This window comes from Hypanus sabinus, chromosome 2 (genome assembly GCF_030144855.1).
Source record: "Hypanus sabinus isolate sHypSab1 chromosome 2, sHypSab1.hap1, whole genome shotgun sequence".
In the NCBI taxonomy this organism is placed as follows: domain Eukaryota; kingdom Metazoa; phylum Chordata; class Chondrichthyes; order Myliobatiformes; family Dasyatidae; genus Hypanus; species Hypanus sabinus.
In genome coordinates, this window is record NC_082707.1 from 192,261,721 (window position 1) to 192,283,976 (window position 22,256).

At 44.4% G+C, this 22,256-nt stretch overlaps 1 protein-coding gene across 2 annotated transcripts in view; it reads left to right on the top strand.

Moving 5' to 3' along the window:
• LOC132389426 (acetyl-coenzyme A synthetase 2-like, mitochondrial) overlaps nt 1-22,256 on the top strand; it is an 81,564-nt gene that overhangs the window by 9,212 nt on the left and 50,096 nt on the right. For both annotated transcript variants that reach the window (XM_059961960.1, XM_059961955.1), the window contains exons 2-4: nt 10,542-10,638; nt 13,095-13,294; nt 18,774-18,949. In XM_059961960.1, the coding sequence (XP_059817943.1) occupies nt 10,542-10,638; nt 13,095-13,294; nt 18,774-18,949 (473 nt within the window). The remainder of the gene's footprint in view (nt 1-10,541; nt 10,639-13,094; nt 13,295-18,773; nt 18,950-22,256) is intronic.

Genomic DNA, 22,256 nt, shown 5'->3' on the forward strand with positions numbered 1-22,256 from the left:
GAACCGCTGCATTCCCACAGTGCTGCTCCATGCTATATCTCAATCAATTACTAAATGAAATATGGTGACATATGCGTACTTTGTTAACTTGAACCTTGGTCACATGGATGTAATTGGGCAGCGAGGGCTCGGTTACGGTGCTGTATCTCTAAATAAAATAAATAAAAATCCCCAAGTTGTGCTGGTGGGATATTTCACTACAAACTGTGCCAATTGCCCGTAGTGTGTGGTGAAATATGAGAAGGGATGCTGGGAAGGTGGGGAAATAAAATGTGAGAGGGCAGTGATGTAATGGGTGCTGGAAGCTAGCACGGGATTGTTGGGGAGAGGGTCTGTTTCTGTGCTGTCTCTCTATGAATGGAACTCGGTGTGAAGGGTGTAATGTAAGGAACAGCTGTTTCCTAACGGCGGAGGAACGTGTGAACTAATTGATACCATATTTTGCACTGGTGCTTCCCACAGACCTGGTGGATGATTCTTGTTCTCAAGATGTTTACATAGACCAAGGGTCAGATCCGGGATGGAGATTGACACTGATAATAGCTCTGGGCTCCTCTGGAAAGTTTAGTGAGCTCTCTCCCACCCCTCCCCTTATCCATCACCCTTCTCCTTTGCCCTCACCTTCCCCCTCTCCCTCCATCTTCACCCCTCTCACTCTCCCTCATCCTCCCCCTCCTCCTCTCCCCACTCCTCTTCTCCCTCCCCTTATCCATCACCCTTCCCCTTGCCTTCCCCCTCTCCCTCCACCTTCACCCCTTCTCACTCATCCTCTCATCCGTCCCCTCCTCCTCTTCCCACTTCTCTTCTCCCTCCCCTTACCATCACCTTTGCCCTAGCCTTCCCCTCTCCCTCCCCCACCTTCACCCCCTACACTCTCCCTCATCCTAACCTCCCTCTCTCATCCTGCCCTTCCTCTCCCCCTCTTTCTCTCCCCTCCCCTCCTCTCCCCTTCTTCTCCCTCTCCTCCCCTACTCCCCTTCCCCCTCCCCCTTACCCATCACCCTTCCCCTCTGCCCCTGCCTTCCCCCTCCTCTCTCCATCCTCCTTCACCCCCTCACTCTCCCTCACTCTACCCTCCCTCTCTCATTCTCCCCCTCCCCCTTTCCCTTCCCCTACCCTCCTCTTGCCCTCCCCTCCCCCCCTCACCCCTCACCTGCCCTCCCCTCTTCCAGGTTGGGATAGTGCTGAACTTTACTCCTCTTCATGATCTAAAATGAAGTTTTGTTCACAAGAAGGATAATATTTCCAGCCTTCAATTGGCAGTTTTAGGTCTATATGGTGAGAGAGTGCGTCTATTCAGATGCTGTTCCTATAGCTGTTATTTCAGTGTAGGTGATTCTGAGAGGCATAGGCAGAGTGGACAGCCAGACCCTTTTACCCCAGGGTGGCAATAGACACTGCCAGAGGACATCCTTTTCAGGTGATTGGAGGAAAGATTAGAGATTTCTGAGGTAGGTTTTTACACGGAGAGCGGTGTGTGTCTGGAGCGCACAGGCTGCTGGTAGTGGCTGATACAATGGAGACGTTTCAGGGACCTGTAGATAGGTAGGTAGATGTAAGAACTGGAGGGTTATGGGCTACGTAGGCGGGAAGGGCTAGCATGATTGGATACGTTCATGTAGGTTGGCATGACACTGTAGGCCAAAGGACTTGTATTCCGCTGTGCTCTTTTGAGATAGAGCATTTTAACAGGACCTTCTGGCCCAACAAACCCCCACCACTCCATTATACCCAAGTGATCAATTTACCTACTAACCTTTACACCTTTGAAATGTGGGTGAAAACCAGCGAACCTGGAGGAAACCCACACGGCCGTGAAGAGAGCATACAAACCCTTACAGACAGCAGCTGTCTGTACAGGGAGCTGGAGATCATTGGGCTCTGAGTTTTTAAGGGCTCGTGAATTGTTTAATTGTTTAGCAAGAGTCATTAGTTGTTTAGATTTCTTTGTGTGTTTCTCCAGTGACTCACTCATTGAAACAAGGTGTCCTGGTGCTTTCTGCTTAAGCTCGTTAAGTTTATTTTGACAGGCTTGGGTATTCTGTGTTACTTGTATTATTTGAGTGGACGCCGATTAGCTCTAATCGCGGGGTCCTGGTTTTGAGAATGTTACGTCTCACGGTGTTGGTCGGCAGAGCCACTGATTTTCAGTTGGAGTTCTGATGAATAAATTCTGGTCGTTGTCTCTACATGGGAGTCTGTCCTTCCTCTGCACTCAACCTTTCCCACACATACCGCGCCAGCGATGGAATTGAACCCGGGTTTTCTGGCACTGTAATAATATTACATTAGCCACTACGTTACAGCGCTGCCGATTCTATGTTCTATTTTCATCTAGTTAGCAGCTCTCCATTTTTTTCTCAGAGTGTGGGTGTCAGTGGCAAAGCTTTATAAAGTGCACCACTTTAAATGGGCTACCCCGGGGATGCTAATTGAGGGACTGCGCTGTGTATTGCATAGAAGGATAACCCCACCTTGCTTAGCTAATGAATACAGATGGACGATTGCACAATACTTGTAGAGTTGTATCACAGCACGATAGTGCAAACACAGGTGTGAGTGCACCATACCTCACTCTCAGGAGAGAGGAACTGAATCAAAAGCTCATTGACTAGAAACAATAAAATTCAAAGTAAATTTATTATCGAAGGACGTATATCTCACCATATCCAATAGATTCTCTTTATCTCCCTCTCTTCCATAGAGAGAGTTAAGTGCACCAGGTTGCTGGGAATTTACATCATGGATGACCTCAGCTGGACCCTTAATATCACCTCCCTGACCAAGAAGACACAGCAGCGCCTCCACTTCCTAAAATGATTGAGGCAAATAAGGTGCCTCCCCCCCCCCCATCTTAATTGCCTTTTACAGGAGTATCACTGAGTGGGTGCATCTCCATCTGGTATGGGAGCAGTCAAGCATCAGACCAGAAATTCCTACAAAGAACTGTGAGAATGGCTGAGAGGATCATAGGTGTCTCCCTACCATTCATCGGGGACATTTATCAGGAGCGTTGTGTACGCAGGGTCCTTAGCATTATTAAGGATCCCACCTATCCATCCAGCATCCTCTTTGACTTTCTACCGAGAGGAGGGAGACTCCGTTGCACAAAGACAAGAACGGTCAGGATGGGAAACAGTTTCTTTCCTGAAGCCATTAGGCTTCTGAACTCCCTGCAGCATCGAATTTGAAGTGTCACTGGTTAATCATTTCTGTACCTCACAGTATTTAATATTAATGCACTTTTGTCTGTTATTTATGTGTGATTCATGTGTAGATTTTGACCTTGCCTTCATAAGTTATCATTTGTCAAGGGTATTACTGAGCTTTCCACCCTGGTTCAGAGAAAATTTGTCTCGTTTCTGTATATGTTACATATGTTATATACATTTATATACTTAAATGATAACAAACTTGACTTAATGGGGCCATTGGTTAATCAGGACAGTTGCTTATTTGGGACAACTCTTAAAGAACAAAAACTAATGGAGAAAATAACTGGGATTCTCTTCATTTATTTGGGACGCTGTGTCGCTTAACTGGGGCAGGTGGCTGTTGTCGGATTATTTCTAACTAGCTTCAGACGGGTGCATTTGTGTGGCTGTGAGACACTACACTGTGCTTAAAGGAAACGGTTTTTAAATAGCACCAGTTGTGTGTGCTTGTGTTCAAAAAGCGACAATTTTTGTCACTTGTAGTTGGTGAGAAATAAACAGTACGACAATTCCGGACTGTTCTGCTCACTGAGGTTTCAAGCATTCAGGCTTGTGATTGGCAGAAACAGCCAGGAGTGAAAATGAAATGATTTCACTACTTCAACAAGTTAGGAACCATGAAGAATTTGAAGGTATCGACAATTATCTTGAATGTTAAAATGAAAATGAAAATTTGGAGGATGCAATTGTCGAAATTAGTATGAAGACAGTCCATTATTTACGCTAGGTGTTTGCACTGATTTTATGATTTATGATTAATCAAAAGAACACAGTAGCATAGTTCCTCCATCAAGAACTAATAGGATGAATACACAGTTTTATAATACTGTAGTAGTGTTGATAGTTCTAATTTGTTCTGTAGTTTATTTAAATGCATAATTTGTTACTCAGTTAAATAGTAGTTTGCTTTCTTTATCTATTTCCATGAAACTTCAGCTAATTGGAGCAGCCGCTTAATTATGCCAAAATGTACTGGTCCCGATATGCCCCAATTAACCGAATGCATGCTACCACCTTGAGATTTATTTTCTTGCAGGCACTTACAGGAAATATTATAGAATCTGTGGAAAACCACAGTGAAACAAAGGCTGACATACAACTAGTGTGCAAAAGGCAAATGGTGTATATAAAAACAATATTGAGAACACAAGTTGTAAAGAGTCCTTGAAAGTGAGTCTGTAGGTAGTAGAATCAGTTGAGGTGAATGAAGTTATCCATGCTGGTTCAGGAGCCTGATGGTTGAAGGGTAATAACTGTTCCTATACCTGGCGGTGTGGGATTTGCAGCCCTGATGGTAGTAGCGAGAGGAGAGAGTGGTCAGGGAAGTGGGGGATGGTGATGATGGATATGCTTTCTTCTGACAGTGCTCGATGTAAGTGTAATTGTGGGGACCACACTAACTCTCTCTTTGCCTCCTCACGAGTGCTGCCTGCCCTGCTGGGTGTTGATATTCTCTGCTTTTATTTCAGATTTAAAGCATCCGTAGTTTCTGTAGATTTCTCAGTGAATATGCCCATCATTGCCGGGACATTTCCTGGGAGTGTTGGAGGTAGATGATCTGACCATCAGAAACTTGCTGGTAAATGATCAGAGATCACCAGTACAGCTGTGTTGTCAGCAGGAGACTCCTTTTAATCCTTCTCTCCCGCAGATATTTGATCCCTTTTCAAGGTGTTTGTGCCCTCTTGCCTCATGAAAACTTACACTAATTACCCATCATGAATTCCTGATTATGTCATTTAAATACCCCTCCATAATCCCACACCAACTTCCAATCACCATCAGTGTAAAAGGCTTTATTACCCCCCCTTCCCCAAACACTATCATTCTTTCAATGAACAGCTGACAGAAACTTAGTTTACACACACACACACACAAAATACTGGAGGAACTCAGCAGGTCAGGGTGCATCTATGTCAAAGAGTACAGTCGATGTTTTGGGCCGAGACTCTTCATCAGGACTGGGGAAAAGAAGATGAGGAGTCAGAGAGATAAACCCAGTTTATCTTGTCAAAAGCAAACAGGAGGAAATCTGCAGATGCTGGAAATTCAAGCAACACACACAAAATGCTGGGGGAACACAGCAGGCCAGGCAGCGTCTATGATTTTGTGTGTGTTGCTTATCTTGTCAAAAGCTGCCTTTGCCATGTAGATCACTCACTGAGTTAACATTTGCTTTTGCATCTGCCAATATTACACAGGTCACACAGTAGCGTAGCGGTTAGGATAACATACACAGCGCCAGCGACCTGGGTACACTTCCCGTTGCTGTCTATAAGAAGTTTGTACGTTCTTCCCGTGACCGCGTGGGTGTCCTCCGTGGGCTCTGGTCTTCGCCAGCTTTCCAAAGACGTGCGGGTTAGGATTAGTGAGTTGTGGGCGTGCTGTGTTGGTGCCGGAAGCGTAGTGACACTTGTGGGCGACCTGCAGCACAGCCCTCAGCCTGTGTTGGTCGTTGACACAAATGACACATTTCACTGTGTGTTTCAATGTACATATGGCAAATAAGGCTAATCTTTAATCTTTATAAACTACCTTTCACTGTGAATGAGATTACAGACTAACTGCAAGGTGATAATTAACAGAGTTTATTACTTATCTCGGCCCTTTTGTTTCTTTCAGCTGCTACCATAATCATTTCTGTCCTTTAATCACTCCTAGCCTTAACTCTCCCAAGGTTTCCTCACTACTGCTCCCTGCTTAATGTGCTTAACAACCCAAATTCAAATTAATCTCAACACAGAATATAACAAAAGAGATTTAACAATTCCTGATTCCTGATGAAGGGTTTCGGCCCGAAACGTCGTCACTACCTCCTCCCATAAATGCTGTCTGGCCTGCTGAGTTTTGCCAGCATTTTGTGTTTTTAAGTTCAAGTTTATTGTACAGAAGTCTTAAAAATTAGCTTTCTTTTTGCAGCATTACAGTGCATTATAAGCATGATGAATATAAAGTACGTAAATGAACAATCTTAAGATTGTATTAAATGCTCCCAGTGGTGTGTGCCTCAAATTGCCTCTGACAACCAAGTCCAGCTCCTGGCCTTTATGTGTGGCTTAGCTACCAGGCCCAGCTTTACCGTTTCTACTGACAGGAGAAGGGGCAAAGGTGGGTTACTGGCATCTTAAAACCAGTCGCTTCGGGCAGATCGGCCTCCTCAGCTGTGGCTGGCAGCTCATTTAGGAGAAGGAAAACTCTGATCTCAAACTGAAACTATACCCACTCATGGGGAAGGCTTCAGGAGCAAGCCATGAGGGAAAAACTGGGGAGCTGCAGTCTCTAAAGCAGTCCTACCATTGAGTTCAATGCTGACGGACAACTCCTGCGACACTGCTGGTGCCAGACCGCATTGGTCTCTGCCGTTCCTTTGGGTTCATCAGATGCGTGGAAAGGGGGAGCTTGCTACATGGGCACCAGCTTGCTCTCCCTATCGTACTGCCCTGGCTCGATATCTGGACAGCTCAGCCTCAACATCCATGGTTGACTAATGGAGGCCTCAGAAATTAGCATGTTATACATAATTCTCATGACACAATAAACAGATGTTATAGCATTAGCACAAGAGATGCCACAGGTGCTGGCAATCCAGAGCAACGAACTCCAAATGCTAGAGGAACTCAGTAGGTCAGGCAGCATCTCTGGAGAGCAAACACAGTGGACATTCGTACAAGTTCAAGTTTATACAAACAAATGAAACAGTGCTCCTCACAGTGTACTCACAAAACAAATATCACACCTAAATATTACCACAAATGAGTTAATAAATTCAGAATGCATGAAGTGTGCAGCGCAGGTAAATAGTGAACATCTTGCTGTCCTAGTGACGAGACCTCGGTGGTGGCAAGGTATTCGTTAGTCTCACTGCCTGAGGGAAGAAGCTGTTACCCAGTCTGGCAGTCATAGTCCTGATGCTCCTGTACCACCTCCCTGATGGTAGTGGGTCAAAGAGATTGTGGGATGGGTGGTAGGGATCCTCAACAATGTTCCGGATCCTTCGTATACGTTGGCCCGTGTAAATGTCACAAATAGGGCAGAGGGAGACCTCAGAGATCCTCCCAGCAGTTGTTTGTATCTTTTGTAGGGTCTTGTGGTCCATTGTCTTGCAGCTTCCACACAGTGATGCAGCCTGCCTCTTGAGAGCTGATTGAATGGGGTTGAGTATACTTGCACACCTCAATATTCCTCAGAAGGTGTAGATGCTGCTTTGCCTTCCCGACTAATGAGGGGACGTTGTGGATCTTGGCTAGATCATCCATTTATGTGCACGCCAAAGAGCTTTGTGCCTCACTCTCTCCATGGCAGAGTCATTGATGTGCAATGGAGAGTATTACCTGAGTCTTCCTGAAGTCCACAATCATCTCTATTGAATTGTCCATGTTGAGACTCAGCTTGTTATTATCACATCATCTGGCCACACTTCTCCACCTTTCTGTACGCTGACTTGCTGGCTGTTCGTCAACGCAACTAGGTTAGGAAATTGGCGACGCAACTTGAAGCTCACGCTTTATTGTCTCTGCGCAAACAACAATGTAACTATATTGACCCTGGGCCAACAGCTTAGAACATGAATTCTACGGTTCCCTCTGTACCAATACTCAATCAGACCACTGTCCAATTTATAACATCGAAATAGGAGATCTCTGTTGGCCAGATGATCAATCCTTTCTTCGCCCAGTCCCTGGCGTGGGCGCTCTTCCTTGCGATGGTGTGTCTCTTGAGAGCGAGCTGATAGCACACTTGAAGTGTCCACTTTTATACTCGTTCCTTACTAATTCAAATATTGCATTCCAACATCATTGGCTGTAGGTCATCTGATTGACCTTTAACACCTTTTTATTGGCTCTGCTCCAGGCCAGCATCCAGTTATTGCCCTCTTCCCAGCAAGTGATAATCAGTAATTTATGGCTCTTTGTTCTCTTCAGAAACCAGCTCGGATCACTCCAGGCAGACACCAATCCCAACATTCACAAACCTGCATGTTTTTGTTATATGAAAGAACTCCTCACAAATAACTTCTTATTTGGAAATGATTTCTAGACCTACAGGTTACCTGAAACATCATTGTGTCTACTTTAAAACACAGAAAGCAAAGCAAGTCCATCTCACAAAATGGAGGATGTAAAACAGTTACACAAAATGGCAGCCTCCATTTCCAAACACATGGCAGGAACAAAGACAATTGATCTGCCTGCTTCCACTGTTTTTGACCTATTCGAGTTCGATGTTTTAAATCTGCCATGGCCAACAATTTGCCATTGTTGCTGATGAGGCCAACCACCGTTGTATCATCAGCAAATGATGATGCATTTTGAGCTGGATCTAGCAAGGCAGTCATGAGTCAGCTGCGTGAACAGCAGCAGGCTGAGCACATGGCCCTGGGGGGTCAGTGCTGAGAATGATGGAGCTTGAGATGTTGCTGCTAACTTGGACTGACTCCCCCTCTCCCCCCTCCCCCTCTACCTCCTGCCCCTCTCCATACAACACTCTAAGTTCAATCCACAATACTGGCAAAATCGGCTCATCTTTTCTCCACTAGCTTCCTGTGCATCCCCCTCCTCCAAGTTACTTCTCTGTAATGTAATTCCACTCCATAGATGCTGCCTGACCAGCTAAGTTCTCTCAGCATTTCTATAATGAGAGAGTAACATACACAACATTGTTGACACACTTCTATAGATGTGTAGTTGAGAGTATATTGACTGGCTACATCACAGTCTGATCTGGAAGCACCAATGCCCTTGAATGGAAAATCTAGCAAGGTGTAATGGCTATGGCCCAGTCCATCATGAGTAAAGCCTCCCCAACATCGAACACATTTACATGAAGCGTTGTCATGGGAAAGCAGCATCCATTATCAGGGACCCCCACCACCTAGGTCACGCTCTTTTCTCGCTGCTATCGGGCACCTTAGGATTCACACCACCAGGTTCAGGAACCATTATTAGCCCTCAACCATCAGGCTCCTGAACCAAATGGGATAGCTTCACTCAACTTGTCCCATCATTGAAATGTTCCCACAACCTATGGACTCTTTCTCAAGGACTCTTCATCTCGTGTCCTCAATATTTATTGCTTATTTATTTATTTTATTGTCTCTTTTTGCATTTGCTGTTTGTTGTACTTTGCACACTGGTTGACTGCCCAAGATGGTGTGGTCTTTAGTTGATTCTATTATAGTTAATATTCTAATAAGGATTTATTGAGTATGCCTGCATGAAAATGAAAATGGTGACATGTATGTACTTTGATAATACATTTACTTTGAGCTTTGAACAAAATTGTTGTGTCAAAGAGCCCATTCTCTGCCATAATGTTCTACGTTCTAATGTATTCTCTCACTTACGACCACTAACACTTACAATTCTCCCATCAGCCACCTACATGAAGGGGTAATTTGCAGCAACCAGTTAAATTACCAGCCTGCACATCTTTGGGATGTGGGTGGAATCTGGTTCACCCAGGGGAAATCCAAGGGGTCACATGGCGATCATAGAAACTCCACCAGAGACAGCACTAGATGGATCAGGATTGAACTGGTCTGCTGGATTCGTGAGATGGGGATGTCAGCCATTTAGCTATTTCTGAACTGGAAAAAAAAGACACTGGTTGTCCTCTTGTGGCTCTTTTAATTTTGTACACCTCTCTCAAGTCATCTCTCATCCTCCTTCGCTTGAAAGAGAAAAGCCCTAGGTGTATGCAGTATGACACCTGGAACCGTGGTGTGGAGATTTGGGGAACACAGTGGCTGATCCTAGCCCCAGTCAGGGCACCGTGGAGCACACTGACCCGAAGTAGGCAATGTGAAGTAGAGCGAAGTTAAATCACCTTCCCTGCATGTGAAGAGCTCATGGACATCTTTGTAGATGTAAAGAAATTTGGACAATATCTTATGAAGATATTTAGTACTTGTGTTCCGGTAATAATGCTTTAAGACAACACTTTCCAACCTGTTCCTTAACATGAACTAGAACTGAAAGTGCTGCTGGTAATAAATTATCTAACACGCCAATTGGAGAAAATAAATTAAAATAGTTTTTGCAAAGACATCTTTAGCTTTGCATCCTCATATCAGGTCACAATCCTGAAGCAGGGAACCAGAGCCCCAGGCAAGGTTTGGTCATTTGATACTGACTTTGCATTTCACAGTAATGGACTGTCATCAACTTCCCCATAGACCAGGCTATGATGGTTTGCGGTGAGTGTTGAGTCTACATTGATCAACACCATTTGTGTAGTTTCCATTTCTGAGCTGCCTTTGTTATCTCCACTGCCATATTTACTGTGAAATTGATTAACCCTTTCTGTTCCTGTTTTTCCCCCGAGCAGTGAATTGCATTGACCGTCATGTCCACACATCTCCAGACAAAGTGGCTTTGATCTGGGAGAGAGATGAGCCTGGAGCTGAAGTGAGAGTCACCTACAGGTGAGTGCAGGTTGGAGGGAAATATAGCCATGGATTGTCGAACAAAATGAACTGAAATTTCTAAACCATCTTTCCCAACTTATAGATAGCCTGAAGCACAACACAGTAATTTTGAGATTAGTCTTTGTTAAAATATTGGAAACTAAACAACTAATTTATACAGAGTAAACTCTAGAAATGAGACACAAGAGATTCTGCTGATATCCCACATAATGTTGCATATCTTTGTAAGATCTCCCCTCATTCCCCTGAGCTCCAGGGAATAAAATCCTAACCTATTAAACTTTTCACTATAACTCAAGTTGTCAGATTCCAGCAGCATCCGTGTAAGATTTCTCTGCAAGCTTTCAGGCTTATTGATAACTTTCCTGTAGGTAAGTGACCAGAATTACTTTTAAAAAGCTCTAAATTCAGCCTCACCAACGTCTGGTACAACTTTGACGTAGCACCTGAGAGAGATGAGATGGCAGGTTCTTTGCTTGCGAAGATCAGGAAGGAAGAAGAGTTCACAGGAGCGATGACACAATCGTTGGTGACCGTAGAGGCCAATTCTGGATCTGCAGACTCTGGAACAGTAGAGACATGGGAATAGCTGGGTTGTGGGGGCTTGGGTCCTTTCTGCGTCTCCCCTGCTCTTCAGCAGTGGCTGTTCTGGATTCCTCAAAATTCCTGACCGTTCTGTGGATCAGCGAGCTCTAGGGGTCTCTGACACAAGCCAGCTGCTGCCACTTGTTGACTTTGATATTTTCCTGAGTGAGCAGCTGCTTCAGTTGGTCTTTGTCCCTATTGCCCTGAGCAAGTTCTCTGTAGAGTACTGCTTTCGGTAACGTGTGAGACACGCAGCCTGGCCAGGGGAGCTGCTTGAGCAGTAAAATGGCTTCAGTGCTTGGGAGTTGAGCCTTCTCCAGGGCCTCGTTGTTGGAGACGTGATCCTGTCAGTTGATACCCTTGATGGAGTGGAGGCTGCACTGATGGAAGTGCTCGAGCATCTGGATTTGTTTGTGATACGAGACCCAGGCTTCGGAGCCATATAGCAGTGTTGTGACGATGGCAGCCCTGTACACCTGGATTTTTGTGGACAGACACAGCCGGTGGTTCTTCCACACACGTTTCTGGAGGCACCTGAAGACACTGCTGGCTCTGGCGAGCTGATTGTCAACATCCCTTACCACCGTAGCGTTGTTGGAGACGACGCTGCCCAGGTAGGTGAACTGCTCAATCGTGGTGAGAGGGTGGTCGTCAATGGTGACCCGAGGTGGGCTGTAAACACCACGAGGGGGCTTCTGATGGAGGATTATGGAGATTCAGACTGACCATTACCCTGAAAGCACTTGCAGCCTTGGCGAACTGAGTGACTGCAGCCTGTCACATGTCCTCTGTGTGCGTGAGAAGAGCACAGTCATTTGCAAATAGTAGCTGGAGAATGGACTCTTGTGCCCCAACCCCTGTACTGAATGCCCAGATCGATGTGGCAACAGTTCTCTTTACGACCCTGTCTACCTGTGATGCCACCTTCAAAAGATCATGGTCTGGATTTCCCAGGTTCATTGCAGTATCTAGGACATTTTCCAGGAGCGATGCCTCAAAAAGGTGCCGTCCATCATTAAAGACCCCCATCACCCAGGACATGCCTTGTTCTCATTGTTACCATCAGGAATGAGGTCTAGAAGCCTGAAGGCACACACTCAGTGTTTCAGGAACAGCTTCTTCCCCTCTGTCATCAGATTTCTGAATGGACATTGAACCCATGAACACTACTTTTCAACTATTTTATTTCTATTTTTTCACTGCTTTATTTAATTTAACTGTTATATATATTTATAATTCGTGTTTTCTTTTCTATTATAATGGATTGCACTGTACAGCTGCTGCAAAGACAACAAATTTCACAACACGTGCCAGTGATATTAAACCTGATTCTGATTCCCAGTGATCTCAGAGTTACCTGCAGTGCTTGGGGAGAGGGGAGCGTTGGAGGACGTTATGTCTCTCAGTCACAATGTTACCATGCATGAGTATGGGTGCTGCAATGTTAGACTAAACCTACAGGAAGTTTGAGAGCTTACGGAAGATATATGAGATAATCGAGGAAGATGCCGGGGACCAACAGGTTACTGAGTGGGCCCTGAGGTAGCTCAGTGGTTATTGTAACACTATTATAGCTCGGGGTGTTCTGGAGTTCAAAGTTCAACCCCGGCGCTGTCTGTGCGTCCTCCCCGTGGAATGTGTGGGTTTTCCCTGGGTGCTTCGATTTCCTCTGTCAATCCAAAGACGTACCAGGTGGGTTAATTGGTCATTGTAACTTGTCCCGCGATTGGGTTCGGGTTAACGAGGTTTGTCGGCAGTTGCTGGCTGGGTGGTGTGGCACGAAGGGCCAGAAGGACCTTCTCGGCTGTGCCACGAAAGGATGAAATATGTAAAGAGACTGAATTTGCTGTTCAATACTCTTTGTTCAGGCAGTTGCTGGAGTTGACTTGCCGTGTGGCCAACACCCTGAAAAGGCAAGGTGTCCGGAAAGGTGATCGGGTGACCATCTACATGCCAACCTCGCCGGTCGCCGTGGCCTCCATGTTGGCCTGTGCTCGTATCGGGGCAGTGCACAATGTGGTGTTTGCAGGCTTCAGTGCTGAAGCACTAGCTGGCAGGATCCAGGACGGTGAGAGTCTGTCAGTTAAACTTGTAAACACGAGGGGTTCTGGAAATCTTAAACAACACACTAACACACACACAATCCTGAAGAACTCAGCAGGTCAAGCAGCACCTGTGGAGGGGAGTGAACAGTTGACGTTACTGACCCTTCGTCAGGACTGGAAAGGAAGGGGGCAGTAGCCAGGACGAGAAGGTGGGGGGGAGAAGGGGGGAGAAGGTTGGCAGGTGATAGGTGAGGGGGGAAGTGGATGGGTGGGGAAGGGGTTATGAAGCGAGGAACTGGGAGGTGATAGGTGGAAGAGATAAAGGTTTGAGGAAGAAGGAATCTGATAGGAGAGGACAGTTGACCATGGGAGGAGGAGGGGAACCAAAGGGAGCTGATGAGCAGGTGAGGAGAAGAGAAGGGGTGAGAGGGTAGCCACAGTGGGAATGGAATCAGAGCGAAGGGAGGAGCTGTGAGGGATGACTGGAAGCTGGAGATATTGATGTGTATGCCATCGGGTTGGAGGCTGCCCAGACAGAACATGAAGTTTTTCTCCTTCATCCTGAGGCTGTCATCATCACAGCAATAGAGGAAGCTCTTCAGTCCTTCACTTCCTTGTGAAAGGTTGTTTCAGTTCCTCTCTTTACTGGGGGACGTTGTGTTGAAGGATTTTCATCCTGAGATGTTAATGGGTTTCTGCAGATTCGGTCTATATTTGGCTGAGTTCTTACAGGATTTCTTCAGAGATAACTTCAAGCTTGAGTTTTAGCCTGTGAGACTAGGGCTAAAATTATCATTTATAACAGCCTCAGAATTTAATCCAGATTGTGGCAGCATAAACGGAAGCCCATTTTGGAGAAACCTGGGGCAATTTGCACGGACCAGTTGTTTTGTCACCTGTAAGTGAGAAACTAACAGCATGATGGCTTCTCAATGTCTTGTCTGGGGCCTCAGAACTTGTTGACTGACCACCCTTTATTGTCTCACAGTTCCTTGCTTTGAACATAAAACACAATATGGGCTCTTTGGCCCATGATGTTGTGCTGACCTTTTAAGGTATCTAACCACTCCCTCCTGCCCTGCTCATAAACTTCCATTTTTCTGTCATCTATGTGCCTACCTAAGAGTTGAATGATCCTAATGTATCTGTGTCTACCACCACCCCTGGCAGTTTGCTCCAGGTACTCACCACTTCTGACATCTCCCGAAAATTCATCTCCATTCAACTTAAGTGGATGCTCTTTGGTGTTTGTCATAACCACCCTGCAAAAATAAAGCTTCTATCAACTTGCCTCTTGTCCTTTTTTGCTCCAAAGAGAAAAGCCCCAGCTTGCTCAACTTTTCCTCATAAGGCATGATCTCCAGGCCAGGCAGCATTATGGTAAACCTCTGCTGTACACTTTCTAAAGCTGCCATGTCCTTCCTATAATGTGATGACCACAATACTACAAGTATGGTTTAACCAGAGGTAATGGGAACATTACCTCATGGCTCTTGAGCTCATCCCTCGACTGATGAAGGCTAGCCCACCGTGACCTTAACCTTTGAGGGATCTATGGACATTGACCTCAAGATCCCTCTGTTCCTCCGCACTGCTAAGAATTCTACCATTAATCTTGCACTCCGCTTTCGAGTACGACCCTCTAAAGTGTGTCATTTCATCCTGATGCATTTCAGATTATATTTGGCAACTTTAATTAGGCCTGTTTGAAAAAAAACCCAGTGCCCAATTATCACCAGCATTTAACCCTTTGCACCAGAGGTCCCAACACAATAGATCACTGCTACATATGATGAGGGATACCTATTGCTCCTTTCCAGGACCTCATTTTGACAAGTAAGATCATTTGGTTGTACTCCTGCTCCCTGCATACAGACAGAGTCTAAAGAGCAAGTCTCCAGAGATCAAGACAATCAAGAGGTGGCTGAGGAATGGTGGCACAATTGCCCTGAGTCAGTGGACTGGGCCGTGTTCAAGAACTCATCTGAGGCCCTGAATGACTACACCAGGGTTGTTACAGACTTTATTAAAAGAGCTGTGGATGAGTGTGTTCATGAAATCATTCAGGACTTTTCCCAGTCAGAAGCCCTGGATGAACAGTGAAATCTGGAACCTGCTGAGAGCCAGATCAGAGGCATTCAAGTCTGGAGATGAAGGATGCTACGGGAGGTGTAGGCATGATCTCCAGAAAGCCATGTCCTGGGTGAAATGGAGATTCCAGACTAGAATGGAATCAACGAGCGATGCCCGTCAGCTGTAGCAGTGTTTGAATGCCATAACTTCCTACAAAGCAAAACCTTGAGACATAGGGGACAGCAGAGCTTCACTTCCGGATGAGCTCAATGCCTTCTATGCTCACTTTGACCACCAGAACAGGGAGGAAACCTCATGTCTCCTGATGAGCCTTTTGTCTCAGTGTCTGAAGATGACATGCAGGCTGCCTTCAAGAAAATGAATCCAAGGAAAGCATCAAGACCGGACGGAGTACCTGGCCAGGTACTGAAGACCTGTGCCAACCAAATGGCTGGTGTATTCATAAATATCTTCAACGTCTTGCTCCAGCAGTGTGTGGCACCCACCTGCTTCAAGCAGGCTTCAATCGTACAGGTGCCCAAGATGAGAGTGGTAACCTGTCTCAATGGCTTATTGCAAACATCCCCTCGCTTCGGGCCGAAACGTTGACTGTACTGCCTGGACTGCTGAGTTCCTTCAGCATTTTTTGAGTGTGTTAAACGTCTATCACCCAGTGGCACTTATATCCACAGTGATGAAGTGTTTTGAGAGGCTGGTGTTGAAGCTTAAAGCTCCTGTCTGAATTGTTACTTGGATCCGCTCCAATTCATCTACTGAAGCAACAGGTCTACAGCAGATGCTATCTTGTTGGCTCTTCACACAACCCTGGAACATCTGGACAGCAAAGGTGTATACATCAGGATGCTCTTTATTGAATACAGCTCAGCACTTAACACCATCATCTCCTCAAAAAAAACTAATCAGTAAACTCCAAGTCCTGGTCCTCAATACCCCCATGTGTAATTGGGTCCTGAATTTCCTCACTTGCAGACCCCAGTCAATGTGGATTGGCAAAAACATCTTCTCCACAATCTCATCAGCACAGAAGCACTGCAAGGATGTGTACATAGCCCTCTGCTCTACTCACTTTATGCATATGACTGTGTGGCTATCTACAGCCCCAAAACTATATACAAGTTTGCTTATGATACCATTGTTGTGGGCTGTATCAAAGGGGGTGATGAATCAATGGACAGGAGGGAGATTGAAATCTTGGCTGAGTGTGTAATAACAACAACCTCTCACTTGGTGTCAGTAAGACCAAGGAACTGATTGTGGACTTCAGGAGAGGGAAACCAGAGGTAGTAACGGAGAGCCAATAATCGTTGGAGGATCAGGGTGGAGAGGGTCAGTAACTTTGAAATCCTGGGTGAAACTGTGTCAGAGGACCTGTCCTGGACCCATCATTTAAGTATTATTGTGAAGAAAGTGTGACAGTGTCTCTAATTCCTCAGGAGTCTGCGGAGGTTTGGCATGTCATCGAAAATGTTGGCAAACTTCTATGGATGTGTCGTGGAAAGTGTGCTGGCTGGCTGCATTACAGCCTGGTATGGGAAGACCAACGTCTTTGAGTGGAAAATCCTACAAAAGGTAGTGGATTTGGTCCAGTACATCACAGGAAAAATCCTCCCAACCCTTGATCACATCTACATAAAACATTGCTGCAGAAAAGCAGCGTCAAAGATCCTCGCTATCCAGGCCACGCTCTTTCCTGACTGCTGCCATCAGGTAGAAGACACAGGCGTCTCAGGACATGTTCAAGGACGGTTACTACCTCTCAACCATCAGGCTTTTGAACAAAAGGGGGTAGCTACACACATTTAAGGAGTCTGTTATATTGTTATTTCATGCTCATTATTTATTGCTATTTATTTATATCTGCATTTGCACAGTTTATTTACAGTTAACAATTCCTGATGTTTACAGTTTACAGTTACTGTTCTATAGTTTTGCTAAGTATACCCACAGAAGAAGGATCTCAGGGTTGTGTGTGATGACATGTATGTACTCTGATAATAAATTTTACTTTGAACTTTGAACTTTCAGCTTCCTGGATTGAACTCCACCTGCCACTTCTCTGCCTAGTTCTGCATCCCATCTTATGTCTTGTTGTAACCCAGAACAACCTTCTATACTATTTACACCACCAACCTTCATGACATCTGCAAATACTTGTTTTCCGTTCTTCCCTTCCAAATAGATAAAGTGAACAGGAAATAGTGTAAATACTCAGCAGGTCGTGCAGTACCTGTGGAAAGGGAAACCCAGTCTTCAGACTAAGGAAAATTGATTTAATTGATTCAACACAATATTATGGGCCTGTTCCTATGTTTTATGTTGTATTATTTCAGCTCTATGAATGTTCCAGCTAACATTCCAGCATCTTCTGATTTTATTTCTGGTTTTCAGCATCTGCAGGTTTTATGATGGTAGTGTAGCGAAGGTCACTGGTGAGGAGGCTTGCAGAACATGAGAGAGAATGAAGAGTTGATGGCAAAGATGATTAACATTTGATGTAACACGATGGCAAAAGCAGTTCTCCCCTTCTTGACTTCAGTTTGGTTCACAACCCAGTCCCTCACCACCTTTGTAATGCTCGCCTGCCCAATGCCCCTGGCCTGGTTTTCTGTTTATTAGACTCCAGGCATCCCCACGATCTCTTCTTCAACATCAGAGTCCCATTTCCTCCACCTCATGGATAGGAAATGTTTAGAGGGATATGGGCAAATGGGGCTGGTTTAGGTCAGCGTGGATGAGTTGGATCAAAGAGCCTGTTTCCACACTCTATTATTCTGATTCAGTGTGTGCACACGCTGCCAGGGGTGTTGATCTGGACAGGTACATTGAGGACGTTAATGAGACTTTCAGACAAGCGCTTGGATGATAGAAAAATGGAGGGCTATGTGAGAGCGACAGCTTAGTTTGATCATAGACAAAAAATGGTGGGCAGACAACAAACATTGGGGGCTGAAGAGATGGTACTGTGATGTACTGTTCTAAATAACATCCTAAGGTTCACCTTAAGATGCAGCTTCACAGGCCATCTCCCCCAGCAGACCTTCTGCCCTGTATAACAGGTGGCATGATAGCATAGTGGCTAGCATGACACTTTACTGTACCAGTGACCCAGGTTCAATTCACACAGCTGCCCGGAAGGAGTTAGTACGTTCTCCCTGTGACCACGCAGGTTTTCTCCCACAGTCCAAAAATGTACCAGTAGGTTAATTGGTCATTGTAAATTTTCCCATAATTAAGCCAAGATTAAATCGGGGTTGCTGGGCAGTGCAGCTCAAAGGGCCGGAAAAGCCTATTCCGTGTTGTATCTCAATAAATAAATAATATATTAAAAACACATTGTGGGGGTTTGAGTCTCTTGTGCTGTTTCTTCCTGTACAACCTTTTAATCTGTTGTGTTCTCTCTTCGTAAAGCACAGTCTGAAACTGTGATCACTACCAACCAGGCTGTGAGGGGTGGGAAGATCATCGAGCTGAAGCAAACAGTGGACCAAGCGGTGAAGATGTGCCCTTCAGTCAAGCATGTACTAGTGGCCAAGAGAACAGAGAATGAAGTTCCAATGTCTAATATTGATATTCCCCTTGAAGAGGTACATTGCTGTGATGAAACTTTTAGTTCGGTCTTCTCTGAGAATTTCAGAATATGAGGAACAACCATGTGGTGATGTGCCATTCAATACAATCATGGCTGACCCTATGTTGGAGTCAGTAACACATTCCTGCCCTCTTGACCCTCCTTAATTCACTGTGGTTCAAATATGCGTCAATATCTTCTTTCACAGCTCTCTGCAGACAAAATCACCTCACCTCCTATATAAGCAGGATCAGAATCAGGTTTATTATCACTGACATATGTCATATTTATTCTTTAATTGATCAAATGACATTAATATACCTCCTTCAAAACAATCTCCTATATATCTAATCCCTTTTTGAAACCAATTATATAAAAGTTGATTATCCATTGTAAAAGGAATAAGTCTATTTTGAATTAAAGATCTCTTTGCTAATAAGGATTTCTTTATCTCATCGTCAACATTTATCTTATTCCATAAGTCAATCAAATGTTTTAATATAGGAGATTCTTTCTTTTCCCGTATCCATTTAGATTCCCATTTATATATAAAATCTTCTGGTATATTTTCTCCTATTTTATCTAGTTCTATTCTAATCCATGCCGGTTGATCTTTCTCAAAAAAAGATGCAATAAATCTAAGTTGATTTGCTTTATAATAATTCTTAAAGTTTGGAAGTTGTAACTCTCCTAGATCAAATTTCCATGTCAATTTTTCCAAAGATATTCTTGACATCTTACCTTTCTAAAGAAACTTCCTCACATATTTATTTAACTCTTAAGAAAAAACTCTTTTTTGTTACTTTCAACTAAGGGCTTATTTAAGAGAAAAATTAGGTCAAACAATGTTATTGCTGAAATCTAATGAAATAGAAACTTTAATTCAAAAAGGAAAGATTAAAAAATTCATTTCTTGTATGTATAATTTGATTCAAAAACAGGCAATTAAACAAGGAGTCCATAAGTCAAGACAAAAATGGGAAAGTGACTTGAATATTAAAATTGAAGAAAAAAATTGGTCAAGACTATGTCTTGAGAGTATGACAAATACAATAAATGTCCGGTTAAGATTAGTGCAATATAACTTTTTACATCAATTATATATTACACCACAAAAAATAAATTAATTATACCCAAATTTATCCGATCAATGTTTCCAATGTAACCAAGAAATTGGTACTTTTTTACATTCTATTTGGTCTTGTTCTAAAATTCAACCTTTTTGGACAAATTTAAGAGTTTTATTGGAACTGACATATGTCATGAAATTTGTTGTTTTGCAGGAGCAGTACAGTGCAATTCAAAATAAATTACTATAAGTTACAATAAGAAATAATAAAAAGTTTCGTGTAGATGTGCTCAGTGGAGGGGAGGGCTTTACCCATAATGGAATGGGCTGTACCCACAACTTTTGTAGGGTTTTCCATTCAAGGGCATTGATGTTTCCATACCAGACTGGGATGCAGCTAGTCAACATACATTCCATTACACATCGATAGAAGTTAGTCAAAGGTTTAGATGTCATGCCGAATCTCTGCAAATTCCTAAGAAAGTAGAGGCGCTGCTGTGGTTTCTTCATAATTGCACTTGCATACTGGGCCCAGGACAGGTCCTCTGAAATAATACCTCTGAAGAATTTATAGTTGCTGACCCTCTCAACCTCATGGACTTCTGGTTTCCTTCTCCTAAAGTTAATAATCAACTCCTCAGTCTTGCTGACATTGGGTGAGAGGTTGTTGTCATGGCACCATTCAGCCAGATTTTCAGTCTCCCTCCTATACACTGATTTGTCACCACCTTTGTTTCGGTCAGTGGCAGTGGTGTTGTTAGCAAGCTTGAATATGGAATGGGAGATGTGCTTAGCCATACAGTGGTAAGCGTAAAGCAGGGACCAGGGGGCCAAACACATAGCCTTGTGGTGCACCTGTGCTGATGGAGATTGTGGAGGAGATGTTGCTGTCAGTCCGAACTGAGTGGGGTCTGCTAGTGAGGAAATCGCACAAGGAGTTACTGAGGCCAAGGTCTTGGAGCTTATTGATTAGTTTTGAGGGGATGGTAGTATTGAATGCCAAGCTGCAGTTGATAAAGGGCATCCTAATGTTTGCCATCTTTACAGTCCAGGTGTTGCAGAGTTGAGTAAAGAGATAATGAGATGGCATCTGCTGTAGACCTGTTGCTCTGGTAGGCAAATTGGAGTGGATCTGTTTCCTTAATACAGGTATTGGGTATAGGAAGAGGCTGACGGCACTTCAAGTACCTCTGGTCATAATGACGACACAGGGAGAAATCCTCTTGCAGGAACTCCAGAATCTGACACAACCCGTGCTGGAATGAAGACCCACAGACTTAACAAACATTATATCAACATTGGCACTTGGGACGTTGGCACTGTGAGAAGCACAGGGAAACTTCAGCTTCTCATCGATGAAATCAGCAGAATCGGCTGCGATATCATTGGAACAACAGAGATCAGATGGTCTGAGAGAAGTAATTTTACAACAAAGAACAATGCACAACGTACTACTCCGGATCTGAGAAAGGAGGAAGAGCAGGTGTTGTGTTCATCTTGAAGCAAGAAATAGCTAAAGCAGTACTAGGCTACGACCCATTGAACGAACGACTAATGTCCATCTGCATACAATGCAAGCCTTTCCCAATGACACTCATTGTCCACTACTCACCAACTAGCGAGGCAGAGGAGGAAGAGCTTGAGGGACACTACAACAACCTGCAGGGCCTCATTGATGATACTCTGAAAACTGATGTTGTGCTCATTCTAGGTGATTTCAATGTGATTTCAATGTGATTTCAGGTGATTGGTAGGTCAAAAATCTCTAAATAAGGAAGTCATGGGAAACAACAGTTTAGGAACACCAGATGAATGGGGGACACGGCTGGTTGAGTTCTGTCAAGAAAGCTGCCTCTGTATAATGAACGCAATGTCTGATCAACACCCTTGGCGCAAATACGCATGGACAGCTCCTGATGGAAAAACCAGGAACCAGATTGATTATATTCTCACCAACAAAAGATGGAAATGAAATATTCTGAAATGCAGGACATATCCGGGAGCTGACTGTGATACTGATCATCAACTGTTGTTGGCCAAGACGAAGCTCGGTTAAGAACGTAAAACGAGCAAAACCACCAGTCAGATATGATCTCTCAGACATACCACCCTCTTTCAGCTTAGAGGTTTGCAACAGTTTTGAAGCCCTGCGGAACTTGCAACGACGCTGCAGGCTTGACAAAGAGGCACACCTACAACGCATCTGCTCCAGCATGGAAAATGAGGCCAACAAAGGCAACAGCAAGATAGTTTA